Source organism: Zonotrichia albicollis, chromosome 8 (genome assembly GCF_047830755.1).
Source record: "Zonotrichia albicollis isolate bZonAlb1 chromosome 8, bZonAlb1.hap1, whole genome shotgun sequence".
Classification (NCBI taxonomy): domain Eukaryota; kingdom Metazoa; phylum Chordata; class Aves; order Passeriformes; family Passerellidae; genus Zonotrichia; species Zonotrichia albicollis.
The window spans coordinates 4,582,096-4,602,186 of record NC_133826.1 but is presented as its reverse complement, the minus strand read 5'-3'; the positions used below and the strand labels follow the sequence as shown (position 1 = coordinate 4,602,186).

The window sequence follows — 20,091 nt, the reverse complement described above, 5'->3', positions numbered from 1 at the left end:
TGCTCGCACAGGAATTGCATTCAGACAACGTCAGTCTGAAAGGAAGGGAAGGGATGATGCCAGCCCACCAGCACCAGCCCCGCTAAAAACCCCTCACAAGAAGAGTTTGACCTTGCAGATGTGTTAGAAGACTCACAGCACTCATGAGCAACTTTGCACTGGTGGAATTGCCTTTTGGAGCAAAGCTGTGGCTGGTTATTTCACAGCAGGCCCAACCAAATGCCTTCACAAAAATCATTTACCACCAATAAACCTTAAGGAGGCAAGTCCCTAGAAGGATGCAGGCTGATGAAATGGTGCACAGTGCTGTAAAGCTCCTCTGTTGTTACACCTGGACTGTGACATGTCGCAGCCATATTTTATGGAAAATCCTTTCCTTAGTATTTTTCCTTCTGAGAAGCTGAGAGGCCTCAGGAACAAAATGTAAACAATGATTATCTGCTGCTGTGGAATGCAACAGGTGCATCTGTGATTGGTCTCATGTGGTTGTTTCTAATTAATGGGCAATCACAGTCAGCTGGCTCGGACACAGAGCCCGAGCCACAAACCTTTGTTATTCATACCTTTCTATTCTTAGCTAGCCTTCTGATGAAATCCATTCTTCTATTCTTTTAGTATAGTTTTAATGTAATATATATCATAAAATAATAAATCAAGCCTTCTGAAACATGGAGTCAGATCCTCATCTCTTCCCTCATCCAAGAACCCCTGTGAACAGGTCACAGCGATGCACAGCCCCAGGGATGGTAATAAAAGGCAAACCAGTTTGTGTCTTTTCACAGTGAGCTCTCTCTGAGTCAGATATCCCACCCTGGGTGGACCCAGCAGCAGCTGGAATACTGGATTTCATGGGACCAGACTTGTTAACCACAGCTTGTCTGGGGCAAGCACAGCTACTAAGGGCAGAAGACCTCAGGGGATGTGCAGACAGCTTTTTCAAAATGTTCCATTTGTCCCAGAGAAGCTGTGGCTGCCCCTGGATCCCTGGAAGTGTCCAGGGCCAGGCTGGACAAAGCTTGGAGCCCAAAGGGATAGTAGAAGGTGTCCCTGCCATGGTAGGGGTGGGAACAGAACAATAAATTGTGAGGGCAGGGTAGTGAGGCACAGTGGCTCTAAATGTCACATTAGATGCTGCTGTGCTCATTGAGATTTAGGCTTTAATGTGCTGGATTTTGCTGCACACGACACAGGAGCTGTGCATCAGTGCACACCCTGCTGCACATGAGATCAAAGTGTCTCCTCTTATCTCACAGGAACCTTCATCAACAAGACAGTACAATTTGAAATCATGCAGCTACCAAATGCAGACAGAGATAAAGCTTGTCTCATTTAGCCCATTGCAACAAACACAGGGAAAAGGCAAAATACTGAGGTCAGTAAGCACATTGAATCCCACAGGACAATGCACATCCAAAGGTGTGGCTCCTGACACCCTCCCAGCTCCCAGGGTCTCCTGGAATGTTTCTGATTTGGGTGAGATCCACGGGCAGAGCAAGGCCAGCTCAGCCAGTGAGGTGATGCTTTCCCAAGCAGTCTGGCCATCAGTTTTGTGTGAGTTTCTGCTGATTCCTCCTAGCAAGGGACAGTCTCAGAGTCTGGCCCTGAGCAGGAGGAGCCACCATTCTGAGGGGCAGGGTTGTTGCACTGTCTCCTCCTCGTCCTCTGCCCTCCTGAACACGGGGACCAGCTGGTCCAGCACCCCCAGCCTCCATTGACAGCAGCATCTGGAAAAGAAACAACAACAAAGCTGGAAAGGAGCAGCAGAAATAAGCAGCTTTCCATGAGAAGAGTTGTCAGCTCCCATGAATTGTATCTGAATTTGACTCTGCCCCTGTCCACGTCACTAACAATGCACCAGAGTCATTAACAATGAGGGATTGTTTCAGAGGTGTTAATTCTCTATTCAGCATTCCTGGTGTTTGTTCAAACTACACTTCAGGTAGACATGAAAGGCAATTAGCTTTATATTTGCTTGAAAGATGTTTCTCTTTGTCTTAATCCAAGCCTAGATAGGAAACAGAGCAATTAAACTTGTCTCAGCCACATTTTGAGGTGGTAGGGGCAGGGTTAGCACTTCAGTGAACAACAGCTTGACTATTCAGCTTTCCCTCCATTGCTTTTCCTATTACACTGATTCTTCTGGACCCTGAGCATGTGAGTGACATAAATTCAAAATACTGAGGATCACGGAGGCAACACATGAAAGGAGGAAATGGGAGCGAGAAATGAAGTTACAGTGTTGACAAATGGATGGATGTGAGCTTTGGGAGGTTTGGATGTGACTGTGAGTGTGAAAAACAGACTGAAGCAAGGTGCCAGTGACTCCACCATTCAAGGCTCCATGGACTGCCTTAGAAACACCCAAAAATTTACCCCCAAAAATTGTTCAGAGAAATCTTGGCTTAAAGTGCATTTCAGCCTGGCTCAGTTTGGACACAGCCATGCAGAATGAGTCCTGGGTAAGGCTGTAAACAAAGCCGGTGATAAATGCACTGCATCAAATTGTGGGCTGGTGCCAGAGCTCTGGGTGCTGGGATCTGGTATTATTTAGCATCTAAATTAATGAGCTGGAAGAAGTAAACAAAATGATTAAATTCATAGATGATCCTAAACTAGAAGGAGTTAAGAACATCAGTCAGGAGGCAGCGGAGACATAAAGTGACCAAGAAGCATTAATAAATGCTTCAAAACAGAATAACAAGATTTTAAGATTAAAATGCATGGTAGCATATCTGGTGGAGAACAGTTTGCAGCATGCTGGCTTTATCAAAGAGAAAAACTTAGCAAACAGAGCTGTTTCCTAAGGAGGAGACCTGAGGCCTTCCAGGGATTGTAAATCAGCCAGGAATTCCTATTTTGATCCAATTGCAAGGCATATACATGCAAAAATAAACCCACCCCCCTCAAGAGGGCACAGAAATTCAGAAGAGGGCAGGGAAAATACATCTGTCCCCTTTGCAGGGGTGCACTGGGCTGGCATCAGTCCCCTGGACACCCTGGCCAGCCCTGGCACAGCTGGGATTGTTCTGGGCCCCTCTCACCTCTGCTCCTGCTGATCTCACAGGCGCTACCCCTGCTGCCCAGGGGACACAGGCACTCACACTCTGCTCCTGCAAGCAAGCACAGCACAGATGGGGGAGTTACACACCTGGAGAGAGACACATTTCCCAGCACTTCTCCCCAGCACTTCATCTTCTGGGAGCAAGGGACAGGGGGGGAAATGGCATCATTTTTCTGCAGTGCTGAAGGGATCAATACCAATAACCAGGGGAGCAGTGGCTGCCCTGCACCCCCTCTCACCTCCCCTGACATTTGTTCCTGAGGCAGCTCAGCCTCAGACTCACTGCTGCAATTCCACAAGCCAGGGGACCACAGAGTCCTCCTTCTCTTCTGCAAAGAGATCACAGAATCCTGGAATGTTTGGGTTGGGAGGGACCCTAAAGCTCATCCCACCCCCTGACAAGGGCAGGGACACCTTACACTGTCCCAGGTGCTCCAAGCCCCATCCAGCCTGGCCTTGGGCACTTCCACGGATGCAGCAGCCACAGCTTCTCTGGGCACCCTGTGCCAGGGCCTGCCCACCCTCACAGGCAGGAATTCCTTCCCAACACCTCATCAAATCCTGCATTCCCTGTGGCCTCCTCTGGACTCATTCCAGCAGCTCCTCTTAGCATTTGGGGTTTCAGACCTGGACGCAGCCCTGCACGTGGAGAAAGCTCCTGATAAAGAACAAACTGCAGCATCAAGAAAGAGCAACCAGGACAGGAATACCCAAACTTGGCTTTGTGGCAGAGGAAAAGCCCAATATCCCAGCTCAGGCTGCCCAGGGATGTGCATCTCATGTCAGGAAACTGGAGAAGAGTTCCCACTTAGGAAAATACATGGTCATTGAAAACCTTTGCTGAGGAGCTCCTAAATGAAATACTAACCTGGAATCAGCTCCCACAAAGTTATTTAAACAAAGGTCACCATGAGACAAATGCTTGAAGTGCTACAATCAGCTGCTGGTACCTGAAGTGATCATTTCTGCATTAAATACAATTTGATGATAACAATGCTCATCAGGACTTTTGCAGATGCAGATTGGAATTAGGCACTTGACAAAATGGTCCCTTTGTTAGAAGCTCTCATCACATCATATATCCCTTGTTTAGGCAGAGCAGTTTTCATTCAATTTATTTTTCCCCTTCATTTTTTAAATCACAGCCTGCTTACAGAGAAGGACAGCTTCTATCAGAAACAGGGGGAGGTGGTGGTGGTGGTGATCACTGTGCTTGGCACTTATATGAGGCTTTTCATCTTCAAAACCCTTTTACAAACACTAATTAATGCTGAGACAGTAGTCGCTTCTCCAGGAGGATGGAAGCAATCTTAAAATCAAAAGGAGGAGACTTAGAGATGTCAAGGATTTTTTTAAAATGCATAACTGGGAAGTAACAAATTTTTCTTTAAACTGATACAGATAATGGTTATTCCCATGACAAAGACACATCCCTTGGCTTTACTGCCTTTACTTACCAGGACTCTAAAAACACAGCAACTTTATAAACACAGAGTAATTCCCTGATAAAGAAATGACAGGAAAAACTGAAGAGCAACTTGCTTGCCACATGCTGCCCACAAATTCCCAACTAATTTCCTTATCACTCTCTACATCCCCCTGGAAGGTGCCTGCGCTCAGGTGGGGTTGGGCTCTTTCTCCAGGCAGCACTGACAGTATGAGAGGACACAGCCTCAATCTGTGCCAAGGGAAATAAAGGCTGGCATAAATTCTGAGATTCTTTATCTTTAAAGATAAAGTTCTGGAATGGCTGCCCGGGGAGGTGGTGGAGTCACCATCCCTGGGTGTGTTTAACAAAGCCTGGATGTGGCACTGAGTGCCAGGGTTTAGCTGGGGTGTTGGGGCTGGGTTGGACTCGATGAGCTTGAAGGTCTCTTCCAACCCAGTGATTCTGTGAATTCTGTGATTCTGTGAATTCATCAAGAGGGCAGGAAAGAGGAGCAGGCCCCTGTACCTCTCAGGAAGGGGATGCCATTCCCAAGGCAGGGAGCACAGCGACAGGAGCTGCTCTCCAGCTGGAACTCATCCAGAGCCCGGCGCAGATTCTCCTTTATTTTCATGGAATCAGCCATGTCAGAGGGACTCACCAGCTCATACAGTGGCTCTGCCTAAAGGGAGGGGAGAAACTGCATTAATTCCCAATTAATTCCCATGCATTAGTCCCATGAGCATCCCGAGGCTGGGTGGTGGCACAGCTGGAGGGAGGAATGGAGGCTGTGGGGCACAAACTCCAGGTTTCCCATTGCTGTTTGCTAAAACCTTGTGAACAATGAGTCCACAATGTCAGGAATACTCCCAGGGATGCTCCCCTTGGTTTCCAACACCAGAGGAGCAACAAACCTTTCTGTGTAACAAAATACAGCAGCCAACCTGTTGGATAAGAAACAGGCTAATTTGAGTTTCATTAAATCCTTTCTCATCCATTTTTCTGGTGCAGACATTTTTAGATCATATTTGCACAAACTTACATTTTCTGATGGAGGTCTTACTCTAATTTTAAAAACATCCCCTAAAAACCATCCACAAAAATCTCCCCCAGCACAGCCAGAGGCACCAATGACAGGAATTCACACCAGCACTTCCACCATCACCTCTCCTGCATTTCAAGGCAGGTTTTTATCCTTATGGAGCCCAGATAAGGGTTTCATTGCCTTCCAAAGGGAGACAATTCAATCTCCATCTGCAGATGGAGTCAGGGAGAGAAGAAAAGAATTTGCACAGTGTAGTAAAGGTACAGAACCAAGGAGACTTTGGCTCACTCATTTATTTTCCTCCTGAGAAAGTTAAAGTGGGGTGTCAATATGGCCAGTGGGATGATAATTCCATGTGCCATGAGAGGATCCATCCCAGATTCCCATCCTCCCTGCAGGGATGCTGCCATGCAGCCCACACACACAGGAAGCATCAAAGATCACCCTCCTGCCAACACAGGCTCACACTACAAGAACTAAAGAATGTTCCAATTAAACAAAAAAAATTCCTCATTTCCTGCTGCTGTACATCCACTCTTCATCAATTATCTGTGATCCATACTTTGCTTTTTGAATTCAGACCATACAAATGAGGAAATACACTAAGAGTGACCTGCCAAGTCCCTCCAGCAGATGATTTATGAACTGATTTGCTTTAGTTTTCCCTAACTAAGCATTCTTGGGCTGACATTTAGTCACACTCCACTGGCACTTTTGATCTTCCAGCCCCACAGGGATATTGGTATGGAAATGAAGATACCAGATCCAAATTACATCTGCCTGAGGTTTTTCACTGGGCAGCCTGGTCAGTGATGCCAGGCAGGACAAAGAACACCTCAGCTCCTCATGGGAGGTTTTTCTGAGAGGGGAATTTGTTCACAGGGCTGCATTTCTCTTCTCTCCTGCCCTGAGACCTCCCAGGGCATTTCTGGAAGGTCAATCTACAGCACAGCAGGGGCTGCAGCAAGTGCCAGATGGGCACTGGGTGCATTTCCAAATTACTGATTTTTGCTTGCTTCACCTTTTTAGAATCCACCTCTATCTTGAGAAACAATCCCCTTTTATAAATGTAAAGATTTTTGCCTAAAATTAAATTTCACCTAAAATTAATTTGTAAATTTAGTTTTTACCTAAAATTTAATTTTGCCTAAAATTAAATTTTAAATTTTTAAGGAGAAATAACTATAAATCAACTTTCACCTCTGCCAGTCCAAACTCCTGTTTAAAAGGATGTTCTCTTGCACCTTTGTACTATTCACTCATTTTGACATTAAAGGTGATGAGGCAGAATTGGTACACACTTCTGATTGCTTTTTTGCATTTCTAAAACTCTCCAGGGATCAAAAATCCTCGGCTCTTCCAAGCCTAACTCCTGTTTTTAAGGTTCAGCTAAGCTGCACAATGAAAATGCACCTCAAAAAATGATCACTGGTGCTCATAGAAATTGATAAAAATCAAGGAAAATAGAAGTCCTTATAAAATATATTATGCCAGATACAATTTTTGGTCAGTTATACATTGGTAAAACAGAAGGTGATTATCTGAATTGCCTGGCAGGCAGCAGGAAATGACATTTGCACAGCCAAGTTAAAGGGTTAAAGCTGTTTACTTTGTGTATTTCCAATCACAGCCCCTTTAAAGCATCCCACCTTTGCATTTCTGAACACTCACTTACAGAAGCTGCACAATAAGATCGGTTGTCACTGACATATTTCATGAAAATCCTTTTGCTAGGACTTTTGAGAAGCTGAGAAGCCTCAGAAAAGAAATGTAAACAACAACTATCTGATGGCTGTGGAATGTGGTCTGGAGATGCTTTACCAACAGGTGCATTTTTGATTGGTTTCATGTAGATTGTTTTTACTTGATGACCAATCATGGTCCAGCTGTGTCAGACTCTCTGTTCAGTCACAAGATTTTATTATTCTTTCCTTTCTAGCCTTCTGACATCTACTTTCTCTTTCTTTGGTATCGTTTTAGTATAGCATTTTTAATATAATATATGATATATGATATGATATTATATGATATGTATAATATATGATATAATATAATATAATATAATATAATATAATATAATATAATATAATGTAATGTAATGTAATATAATATAATATAATATAATATAATATAATATAATATAATATAATATAATATAATATAATATAATATAATATAATATAATATAATATAATATAATTATATTACATTATATTGTATTGCGTATTACTAATATAGTGTAATATAGTGTAATATAATGTAATATAATATAATGTAATGTAATATAATATAATATAATATATGATATGATATGATATGATATGATATGATATGATATGATATCAACCTTCTGAAACATGGATTCAAGATTCTCATCTCTTCCCTTGTCCTGGAGACCCACAAACAACACCACAGTCTGTTATTCCTGATTTTTTTTCTTTTTTTTTTCTAAATCCTGCTTATTTAAACACAGAGCTCTCCCAGGAGCTCAGCTGTTGCTGGAGGAAGAGGAGGGTGCAGTACCTTCAGCGTGATGATCTCAGGGTTGTACCGCACAGCATCTCCCCACAGCTGCATGAGCTGGGCCGTGGGCAGGTCCTTGTGGGCCAGGCTGGTGATCTCCTCACTCGCTCCTCCACGGACCAGCACCTGGAAATCCTCCACAAACTGCTTCCTGGCAGTGCTGTCTGCAAAATATCACTCAGAAAAGTGCCCAGCTGTGCCTTTGTGGGCTGCAGTTATCACTGACACCCAAATTCTCCCATGCAGGACCTGTCCCACCCAGAGGGCAAAGGAAAAAGGGCACAGGTGCTGCTCACCTGGTTCCCTGCAAAGTGTGTCCTGTGTCCCTCCTGCTCCCTGCAGGAATCCCCCATCCTGCACCCTGCATCCCTCCCACGAATTCCTTCCCCGTGGTTTAAAGCTCACAGCTCCTTCTCCAGCCCCATGCTGCTCAATATTCCCTGTTCTCCCCCTGGATTTCCAGGTGCACATTCCTCCTGTGCGCACCCCCAGCTCCCCACAGCACCATCAGCTCCCTGTTCCCCCCATCAGGATGCAGAGAGAGGCTGGGCTGCCCTGCTCAGAGGTGGGGGTTGATATTTAACACAAATATGTGTTAAATATCAACCATCAGGGTGATGGCTGAGCATCCTAGGGATGCTGAGCAGGTATTCCCTCTCTACACAGAAAATCTTGGAAAAACCCCAAGCTCTCAGGTATTTCCCCCTCTGTTAAGCCAGGCTGGGGTTAGCCCCACACTCAAAAGTGGCTGTGAGGGAGTGGGGGAATATTTCAGGCAGGGAAAATGAAAAAACCTTCCTTTCACTATGACAAAGAGATGAAATGGCAGAAGTGTTTCGTGCTTACCTCCAATCTCTTTCAGAAGGGCATTACAGCCAGCTGAATCTACTCCAAGCCCCACAGAGAATTTACCAAAATTCACAGCAATGTTAAAGCCCTTCTGTGCACATTTCTGGACATCACTCAGAGAATAACCTTAAATACACAAAAATTGTAAAGTTTTAATACAATTATTTCATGTTTTATGCTCACGTACAGAGAAAATGTGATTTATAAGTATTTTTGCTTTAGGAAAAGAAAAGAAAGATATGATGAAGAAGGTTATTTTTTGGGGGTTTTTTTGTTACTTAACAGAACTATGTGAAATGAAATCTCTACATTTTACAGAACTCAGAATCCAAGTGGAAAGGAGAGGTAAATGCTGGAAGAGGAGGATTTTCCACACCCCAGCTGTGGGTGGAGCTGCAGTGGGTGGGAAAACAGAGGATGTCTAAGCACAGACTGCCCACCACCCTTCTCCATCCCCAGAATTACTTTAGGAGGAATAGATGAAATAGCTTTTCTTCCTTTTACCACCTCACATCTCCAGTTCTCTGCTGCCAGAAGAGCCTTAAGTGCTACCTGGAAATTTAGATTGGATACCAGGAAACATTTCTTCACCAAAAGAGTTATCAAGGTGGAGTCACCAATCCCAGAGGGATTCATGGGACACGTGGATGTGGCACTTGGGGACATGGTTTAGTGGTGGCCTTGGCAGTGCTGTTAACAGCACTCCCTGATCTCAGAGAGCTTTTCCAACCTAAAGGATTCAATGATTCTCAGAAGTGGCAGATTGGATTCTGTGTGAGAGCAGAGCAGGTACCAGCCATGTCACACAGGGTGGGATACCAGATCTGCAAAAGAAAATTTCAGTTCCAGCACAAATATAATGAGGGATTTGAAGGGGAAAGCCTGAATGCTCAGACTGGACCTACAAAAACCTGCTGAGAACTTACAGCCCAGTTCAGCACTTGTGTGAAAATGTTGTTATTGCTGCAGGGTCCTTGTCTGGGGCAGCAGACATTGAGCATTTTGATGCAAAATAATAATACATTTTAATTCAAACAAACGTGGCTTGTGATGGGCCCACTGCAACAGCTGAGAAATCAGGAAATTCTGTTAGAATGTGAATACCTGAAATGTGAATCTAAATTGTGTCCCTCTCCCTGACTGCAGGGTAAGGAACTTCCCACATGGCAGAAGAACAAACAAGCAGAGCATTACACAAAGCAGAGCCCAGCAAATGCCTCTGCAAACAGACAGCAGAGGCAGTTCCTCACTCCCCTGCCAATGAATAAATAATTGAGAGTGCAGCTATTGATTAATGTCACACTGCTCGCTCTGTCCTACACAACAATCATCATTCCTCACAACAAAGGGAGCCAGAGCCAAAGAGCAGGAGCAATGTCAGGCACAGGAGTCACCCAGCAAATTATTTACTGTTTCCTACATGCTGGAAAAGCTCTCGAGGCTAAAGGTGTTCCAAGCCTGCCATTTGAAAGGCAGTGGATAAAGAACTTGGGTGAAGCTTTTCAAAGCTAACAGAAGTGTTAAGATCCACGATTCTTATTCATCTCAACATCTTGTCAGCCTCTAAAAATGCTGTTGTCTAAAATGCTTGCCACAGGGCTTTGTGAACTAAAACCAACCCAGGACGCTGAGCATGCTTTGAAAACCTCTTTATTCACTGCCTCTACTCCCGCATTTCCTGCAGGATTTCTTTGAGATGCTGTTGAGCCCTTCTCCCATCACCTCCCTCTCCCTCTCAGAGCTGAGCCATCCCTGTGTGCCTGCTCAGAGGTTTCCCACCCAAAATCCAGCCCCAAAGTGTTGGAATGTGCCCCCCTGTTGACAGAGTGACAAAACTATCCTTTGTCCCCTTAAAAAGGAAAGAGGCCAAGAAGTTTCTCTCCTCAATTAGGTGAAAAAGGCATCTCATAGGCCTGGGGGACTTCACCTCAAACTTAAGGATAGCTAATTGGACAGGAGCCAAAAAGTCCCACCTGGGCATTTACTGGAAAAAGAAGAGAACAAAGAAACAAATTGCTTTGTGAGGTGTTTTACCAAGAGCAAGAACGTCTTGCACTTGGCTTGGTTTTTCTCTGTAAAGAGTTTATTATTTTGCCTTTTATTAAACCTTTTTTCTACCAACACTGCAACAGAAGCCATCCTGCTGATTTTATGCCTCCAAAGGCAGCTGAGCTATCTTGGGTGAGAAAGGAACCTCCAAGACCTCATGAGACCTGGCTCCAGGAGGCTCCCGTTACTCCAAGGCTCTTCCCCACCATCAGCTGCACATACCTGCCTTGTGGAGCTCGTGGCCGTTCATGACCAAGGTGTACTCATAGGTGCCTCCCAGAGTGGCCTCCTGGATGAAGTGTGTCCCAAAGTCCCTGAGGAGCTCCCGGTACTCCCCGTAGCTGTACTCCGTGGGCAGCCGCCGCAGCCGCCGCAGGAACTCGTGGTGCAGCATCAGGGCCCGGGGCCTCAGCTTGTACACACCAACAGCCAGCTCACAACGGGCATGGAGGAACTTGCTGGACTGCAGGAAAGGCAGGAGAACCCACGAGGAGGGAGGGATGGCATTTGCAGGGCAGTGGGAGTTTGTTATTTGCCGTTAAACCATCAGCGCTGGTCGGGATTTGTTGATTTCACAGTTTCCAACTGGGAATCTTATAACTGGAAACCTCCTAACTATTTTTCATCTCCTAAAAAACCTCACGGAAAACTTTCCGTAGTAAAAGTTCCTGAGAGTCAGGCCATGATGGGATACAGGAAAAGGCAGGGCCCAGGTTCTGCTGTGGCACATTCAGAATGCAAGGACACCTCAGCATCCTGCAGGACTGCTTTACCCCCAGTGAAACTTCATCTCTCACAAGCTCCCTCCTGAAAAATTCTGACATCTGAAATCAGGATTTGTATGGGAAATGGCCATTCTCTGGCTGAGCCAGATTTATATGTCACAGACATAAAAAATTAAGGAAAGAAAACACAAACACACTCTCTCTCTCACACACACATTATTTATATGGCTCTCTGTAGATATGTAAACACAATAATTTTTTCTCTCCCCTTTCTGGCATCAAAGTCTGGAACAGAAAATGTCTTCCATTATGTGCAAAGGATTTAGTGTTCAGTTGTCTGGGCCAGCAGGACAAGCACATCAGGGAGGGATCAGTATAGAACGTTGCAGCTTAAATAAGAAATTCAGGACTTAATATTTGGTTTCTTTATGGGTATCTGTTGCAAATGGTTCTCATCAACCTCTCATCTTGTTGTGAGAAATTCCACTTTTCAGGAAGCACATGCAAGGAATACTTTGTCATTCCTGAGTACACCTTATACTGAAAGGAGATTGGTGATAGTATTACACCACTGATATGAGCTACCTTTGTTTATGGCAATAACAGATGAAAAAAAAAAAACAAAAAACAAATGATGGCAGTCATAGGAGTTACAGATTCAAGTTCAACAGGCATTTCAGTTTCAATTTTTCACTACAAGCATTCAAAGGTGGGTGCCCAGCAGGGCAGTGGACAGACCACACTGAGAATCAGACAATTTCCACAGCTGGAAGGGACCCTCGAGCATCACTGAGTCCTCTCAACAAGCTGTGGCTGATTTCAAAGGCCAAGCAGCCCAGATCCTGGCTGAGAGCTGAATGGAAAAGCTCCTGGGTGCTGCAAACACAAAGGAAGGCACTGTGGGGGCAGTCAAGCCTTGAACAAATGGCAGAATCCAGCTGGGGAAAGGATTTGATTTATCCCAGTCCTGGCTGCTGACCTGAGGAGGAGCCTCAAACCAACACACACACACATACACTTACAAGGAACACATTAGCAGGGAATTAAGTGGAGCAGTGCTTACACTTGAAGAAAATCTTTTCATCCTCTTCATGAACTTCTTGAACCTCATGTCATTTGAGCTGTAACCAAGTTCAAACACTTTTGGTATTTTTATACCGAAGCTGAAGCTTGACTGCGTCGCTTTTGCCTTCAGGACAGTGCTTTCATAATTTGAGTAGGAGTCATATTCAGTCATTGTAAATTCATATTTGCCTTTGGTCTAAACAGAAAGGAAAAACAACACGTCTCATTTCCTGCACTGTGATTGTACACCTGAAGCGTGGGGAAGGAAAGCAGACACAAATATGGTTGTGAATTAATGCTTGCACTTTGAAGATGAAAAGCCTTGTATAATTGCAAAGCACTATTATTATTAACACAGGTACTTCAAGAATACTTGATTTACAGCAGCAGGAAAGCTCCTATCTCCTCCATGCTGCAAGGTCCTCAGGCTTTCACTTAATATGTCAATCTTATGCAAAGGAGGTGAAGTCTTAAACACAGGCATCAATTAAAGCACAAATTCTAAAAAGAAAAGGTTTCCTAGTGGGCAGCACTCAAAACCATCATGCCATCAGAAGCACTAAGGTCAAATATATATTTAAAATACAGCTTTGATGCATGACAGTAACGAGTTTTCACACAAAGCCTGTGGTGTGTTCAACACTGTGGGTATGAGGATGTTCTAGAACAGGGTAAAAATCAGCCTGATCCTATTGGATGTCAAGAATTTTGTGATTTTTTGTACAAAATGATCCAGCAACGAAGCTCTGGGCACTAAATCCATTGGAATATGTGTGTGTGGGTATATCTGCAGGCACATCTGGCACGCACCTCTGGCGTGTAGCTCTCCACGTTGTAGGGCTTCCTGAACCTGGTGTCTGTGATGTAATGGGGAGAGCATCCCCCAGCATAGTACCTGTGATCAAGGACCAGCCCCTCCAAGCTGTTTGTGAAGATATTCAACCTGCAGGTGAAGCAGAACAGCAATCTTTTATGGCACCATCAGTTCAGAGCTAAACGTGAATGTCATGGCTGAGAGAGACAAAAGATTGTTTTATTTGGCCACAGGCTCTTTGCTTCACACTTCTTTATTCTGAAACCCCAAAAGAAAGCTTGGCCTCTTTCACTGTCCAACCAACCCAGGTGCTGCAGAAGGACCTGACTAATGAGAAAGCAAAAGACAGAGCTGAATTTTGACAATTGATGAATATAAATGGCAATTTCCATCCCTCAGCTGTGAATGACACAGCACTGGCAGTAAAACACACCCTGTGGCTTTTACGGGAACTCTCCAGGAAGAGCAGAACAAACTGGATCAGGCAAACCCTCACCCCACCAGGCTGCTCACCCTGAGCACCCCCAAATACCCACAGCATCCATCAGAACCTTCAAAGCCAGGTTTGCCAATCCACGCCATCAACCCAGACTGATTTGTAAATCCCACTTCTTCATTCTGGTTTATCACCCAAAATCTTTCCCAGGTTGGCCCAGGGGCAGCCAGAGGTCAGTAGATCACAGTAAAAATTGTTGGGGAACAAGAAAGGAGGCACTCAAGCAACAGCTCAAGTAATCCTTGAAAGCACAGGGAGTTTTCCTTTGATTTCAGTGGATGATGGACAGAAACCTTAACCTGTCTGCTCCAGGAAAGGATGCAGCACTGCAGTTTGTGGAGATGAGGAGATTAAACCCCATCACTGGCTTTTCCCATTGCTGCTGGTGGGGCGAAACTTCATCAAAAAAACCTCACAAAAAACTATCAGAGCTCCAGGACTCTGTTGGATCTGTCTCTCCTGATTTTGGGGAGAGAGGCTTGCATGATAATGACACCGAAGCTGTAAAAAAATTAACTCTAATTTTAGAACAATCTGGGAAAAAAACGGGAAGTCCACTAAAAGCAAATTACTGAGCAATTGTAGCTTCAAAGAGATGAGAACCATGTTCCTATAATTGTCCAACATTATTTTTAATTTTGATTAAACTCAGAAGTACAAAGCATTAGCGATGACATGTGCAGAAGCCATATCTCCAGAGAATAATGAGAAAATTATATTTTTTTCTTGCAATATGATTTTCCTTTTTCTTTTCTTTTTTTTTTTTTAATGTAAAAAGCATTTTTTTCCCTGCAGAGTAAGAAAAAAGCCCTCTTTTCACACAGTCTGATCTTACAGATGGGCAGTGTGCTGCTCCAGCTTTCCTCTGCTCAGTGTTTGTATGAAGTCACATTAGATCATTCTCAGCCTTAAGTAAAAGAACATCTCACCAAAGTCACAGCCTTACCCTTTGGCCAGGTTCTCTATTCCCCAGTACTCTTCCATCTTCTGGTCACATTTCCTGAACACTTTTTTGCAGTTTTTCTCATCTGACTGGTCCCCACAGTCATCATCCCCATTGCAGAGCAGCCTCCGTGCAATGCATCTCCCTAGGGTGGAAGGGGAAGGTCACCCATGAAACAACCTGTGATCACACTCTCTGACATGGAGTCTAGGAGCAAAACAAAAAATTCCTGGAATGAATGGTGCAAATCTAGCTGAAAAACAAAATTCTTCTCTATCTGCATGGATCTCTGAAGTCCATCTGCTCAGTTTCACTCAAAAGCATCATAATCTTAAAATTCCTTGCTCATCTTAGGAAAAACCCCAAATAATTAAAAGTATAAAAAATATATAGAATGTTTTTGGTAATTTTTTTTGAGAGAAGAAACATGCTGTTTCAGCAGGCCTTGTATATGGTATTATTTTTTGTCTCTCTCCCCATGTCCAAAATTACTGAGTGTTCTCAGTCTCACCAAAACACTGGAAGATGCAGAGCAGAGGCTTTTCCTTTGCCCCATCTCAGGTGCTGAGCTCCTGTTGCTGTCCCTTGTGCTACAGGTTTTGCTGATATAACCAGGAGGATATATCAGCAAAATATTTGACATTTGGAGGTTCTAAAGATGGCTGATAGACTCACTGACATAAACACAAGCACAGAAGGAGCCAGGTCAGTTCCTGGCATCCCTCTGGCCCAGTAAACTCCTGTAGAAACACAAAGTCATCACAGTGGCGTCAGCAGTGACACCTGTCCCTTGTGTTGCAGATTTTGCTGATATAACCAGGTTATAATTTCCTATTTGGAGTTCTAAAGATGGCTAATAGGCTCGCAGACACAAACACAAGCACGGAAGGAGCCAGGTCAGTTCCTGGCATTGCTCTGGCCCAGCAAGCCCCTGTAGAAGCACAAAGTTGAGCACAGTGGCATCAGGAGTGTGATGCCTGTCCCTTGTGCTACAGATTTTGCTGATATAACCAGGTTACAATTTCCTATTTAGAGGTTTGAAATATGGCTGATAGACTCACTGACACAAACACAAGCATGGAAGGAGCCAGGTCAATTCCTGCATCCCTCTGCCCCAGCAAACTCCTGTAGAAGCACAAGCTTGAGCACAGTGGCATCAGGGGTGACCCCTGAGCAGCACCAGCTCCCAAATCCTTACCTGTAACTGCACACACAAAGCCATCACAGCGAGCTCTGCTCCTGCAAGGGCTGTTTGTGACACACTGCTCAGCCTCCCTGTCAGAGCCATCGCAGGGATCTCCACCAAACTGAGAGGGCTGTTCCAGGCGGGCAAATCTGTACTGTGATGAAAATAAAAAATATTGACTCAAGTGCACAGAATTGGTGAGTTTTACGCTTCTCTGGTTGAAAAACAAACTTTGTGTCGCTGGGATCTGATCTAAGCACGCTCTGTCATATTAAAAGAGAAAAGTGTCAGCACACAAGTGTGAAGCTGGTAATTTGCCTCCTTTCAAAGGTTTCTGATCTGCGACAGTTTTAATTTTACTGAGGAAGGGTTGAGGATCGGGAGGGATGAAGGAAAGTTTGCTTTTCTTTGACAGTTTGTTTAAATGAGACTGACAGTGCAGTGCGGGACTTTGCAAGAGTGAGGAAGGATCCAGTTCCATCTCCTCTCTTTCAATTAGTGCTGGTAACGACATCCCTTGTTATTTTCTGTCAGTGTATTTACTTGCCCCTCTGTATCATTAGGGATTTTTTTCCGCCCACAACACTGCTGTGAAGCAGTCAATTACTCCATCCAATATGTTGTCCCTCCTTTTTTCCCCGGCTTCTGAGATTAACTCTTTGATACGAAGCTTCACTCTCCCCCCAAACTCCCATCACTGGTTATTTCTGCTTAAGCCTGGGAACAGCTCCTCCAACTTGTTAGCAGAGGTCTCTCTAGCAACGGGGATTTTGCTCTTCACGCTGTTGGGATCATTACTTTCATTTGATGGGGCTTCTGGGGTGGAAAATGCTGCCTGGCAGACAAGAAAAAGCATCTTTAATCCTGAGAGGCACCGAGCGTCTCCAGGTCCCACAGGGGACCATTAGTGGGGAAGGTGCCTCCACTGATGCTGGAAGGACAGGACTGTGTTGGAAAGGCCCTGCAAAGCCTGGCCTTGCACCTTCTCAGGACAGTGAGGCATCCTGGAAAGCACTGGAATTACTGGGGGTGGTGAGCTGGAGAGCTAAAAGCCACCTGAAAGCAAAACCCATGGTCTCACCTGTACAGGGCTTTCCTCAACAGCCCCCCTCAGTTTGCCCAACCCCATGGACAAAAAGGACATGGCTTGAAGGAGGTCTCACCTCCTGGTTTCTCAGAGGTGCCCAGAGCACAGACACTCACCCTTTTCTTCTGGCAGGGGTCACACTTGCTCCAGGAGGACCAGGAGGAGAGGATGCAGTCGCGGGGCTGTGGTGGGGCAGTCGTGGAGCGGGCGAGCCTGGCCCTGGTCACACTGTCACCGGGGCTTGGGGACTCCTGGCCACTGTGTCCAACACCACGAGAGCTTCAGGATGTGAAACTGTGAACTCTGACCCCTCAGCCTGTGCCTGTGTGAAACCTCACACCAAGGAGAGCTAACACTCATCACACTTTGTATGCAACCTCTGGATTTCAGTCCTCATCCTGATGGCATTGATTCCACTGGCACTGATTCTGTAAAGACCTGATCCACTCTCCAGCCAGCATGGGAAACTAAACCCACAGCCCACAATCTGGGCTTCACCTCAAGCTGTGCAAGCAGTAAAACCTTCATCAGTTTCTGCCCTTGCTCTGTGGCTCCAAGGTCAGACACCTCCATGAACATCAGTCCCAAAGAAAGGCCTGGCACTCAGCATTTCTCAAAACCAGGCTTAAGTGTCTCTCTCTGCCCAGCAGCCCATTTTCCCCCAAGCTGGCCAAAGACACTGGTTTAATTCTACTCTCAGCTCATGAGACATGAACCCATTAATCCCTTTCAACCCAGTAACAAACCTGAACCCCAAGTGTGAGCCTTCACTGCTCACCCCAGCCACTCTCACTCCCTCATGGGACAGCAGTCTCCAAGGTTTCCACAATGCCACAGTTAAAATGCTGCCTCCTCTTTTGGTGGATTCAGGATTTCTGATTAAACCCTTGTCCCAGACAAATGCTCCCTTGTTGCACCTTCCTCAAGTGGGGAGCTTTAGTAAAATGTTGACAATTAGTTTCTTTTCATACCCAGTTTGACAAGGAAACTACCACAGCGATGTTCCCAATTCTTCCAACCCTGACAAGGAACAGCATCAGCGGAAGCTTTAAGTATGATTTAGTGCCTGGCATGGGGCTCCCATTACAGCATATTAAAAATCACATTGAATAAAGGAATTACAAAACCTCATCAGCTTGCTGAGGCATGAAATCAAAGCTCAAAGTTCAGAGAACAGTGCAAAAATATAGTTAGATTGGAAAGATTACAAGATGCAGTTCTCTGAAACAGCAAAATCTATTAAAGCAGCAGAGAAAGGAACAGCTCTCAGCCACATTCCCACCACTTCTGCACTTGAAGGAGACAACCCCCTGTGTGCCCAGCCCTCTGTGGGGCAGCCAGCAGGGAAGGAAGCTGCATGTTCAACAGATTCCACATTACAACACGAGCATGGCAATTTGTCAGCTCCAATTCATCACCAGGACGGCTCCTCTGAAGGCAGAAACGTCACCCTGCTCTGACTTCCAAACGATGCCTTTTGCCATTCATTAGAGCTGCAGAAATCACTCAGGACAGCAATTACAGCCCCTACAACACCCGGGCCTGTGCTGACCCTGCTGGTTTCTCCTGCCGTGCCCTGCAGAAGCTCTCACTCACCCAAAGCCATGGGCAGTGTGGGTGCCCAGCACGGCGCAGAGCAGCAGCAGCTGGATGCTCATCCCTCCGAAGTTCTGCTGTTGGTCCCACACCACCAACACCCCAACTCTGTCTGCTCTGGGGCCCTGAACAGGGTTCAAGCACAAAAAAGGAACTGCAGAGCTGCTGTGCCACCCTGTAAACAGCAGATGAGGCAGCAGCTGGCAGGCTCACAAGGTAAACGCTGCAGAGGTTGGTTAATACACACACGGCTTTCCCGAGGCCAGCAAAGCTCTGCCCAGGAGCAATCTGCACCTTCCTTTGTAAAGCTCCTTTCAAGGGATGGGGAAATGAATATTTCAACAAATGAAACATGTTTGAGTCTTGGCAAGAGGGAAGTGATAAGTAAACTCAAGTTGCTTTCTAGGAAGAGAGTGCAGAATCATTTATTTATGGCTGCTTTTCATGTCTGTCTTCCAGAGCAAGGTCAGACACGAGGCATAAGCACTTACTCTCATGCCTCAGGGAAAGCCCTTTTCCTCAGAGTGCCCCTCCCTGTCTCTCCTGCTGCTGGGGGGGACAGAGCCCCAGCCCTGGCTGGGCCATGCCACAGAGATTCCCTGCTCCACATCGCCAGAGTCCTGAGCCCACGAAAGCAGGACCTGCCAGGGCATCCAATGTAATGGCTCGGTGTTTTCTTGCTGCTGCACTGAGGAAACAGTGCATTCATTCTCGCTCTTAAATGGTCCTGACTGGGCTGAGAACTTACCATGGGCTGGTGGCCATCAGTCAGCTCAGCTGGGCTTGCAAAGGCAGATCAGACAGAACCTGGACGTTTTTCTTTGGTTCCTGTTGAGCCTTCACCTCCTGCTGCTTCTCCCTCCAGGCACAGCTTTTTGATTCCTGAGACATGAGAGTCTTCCCTGTCATTTTCCTATTAGTCTTAGCCTAGAGCAAGCATCATAGAAGGAGCAAAATTCTCTGAATCTGTGTTTCCCTGCACAAAATGAGGAGTATCATTGTGTTTTCCCTCTAGCTGGACAAGATCTTTGAGAAGACAGAGCCTGACTCTGTGCAACTCTGGCTTTTAGCAGCACAATCTCTCACCCTGGGACACATCTCTGAGTGCTTTGGTGATACAAAGAGTAAATACATTTTAATTTTCTCAGTATGGCAATGATGGGTGCTATACATATAATGATTCATGTTCAGTAATAACAAACAAACCCAACAAGCTCAGTGCCATT

At 45.4% G+C, this 20,091-nt stretch overlaps 1 protein-coding gene across 2 annotated transcripts; it reads right to left on the bottom strand.

Annotated features, from left to right (window-relative positions):
• Positions 1-1,302: 1,302 nt before the first annotated feature.
• C8B (complement C8 beta chain) lies at positions 1,303-19,073 on the bottom strand. 2 transcript variants are annotated; one of them, XM_074545728.1, is made up of 12 exons: positions 18,866-19,073; positions 17,386-17,548; positions 16,195-16,336; positions 15,000-15,141; positions 13,554-13,686; positions 12,742-12,939; positions 11,176-11,416; positions 8,902-9,030; positions 8,056-8,219; positions 5,016-5,169; positions 3,042-3,110; positions 1,303-1,724 (listed from the first exon to the last, which is right to left on the bottom strand). In XM_074545728.1, exons 1-12 carry the CDS (start codon positions 18,925-18,927, stop codon positions 1,573-1,575), a joined length of 1,749 nt encoding a protein of 582 aa, XP_074401829.1. In that variant the 5' UTR covers positions 18,928-19,073; the 3' UTR covers positions 1,303-1,572. The 2 variants fall into 2 exon arrangements, with proteins under 2 accessions (XP_074401829.1, XP_074401830.1); XM_074545729.1 differs by having other exon boundaries at positions 17,386-17,527; positions 18,866-19,071.
• Positions 19,074-20,091: the final 1,018 nt, after the last annotated feature.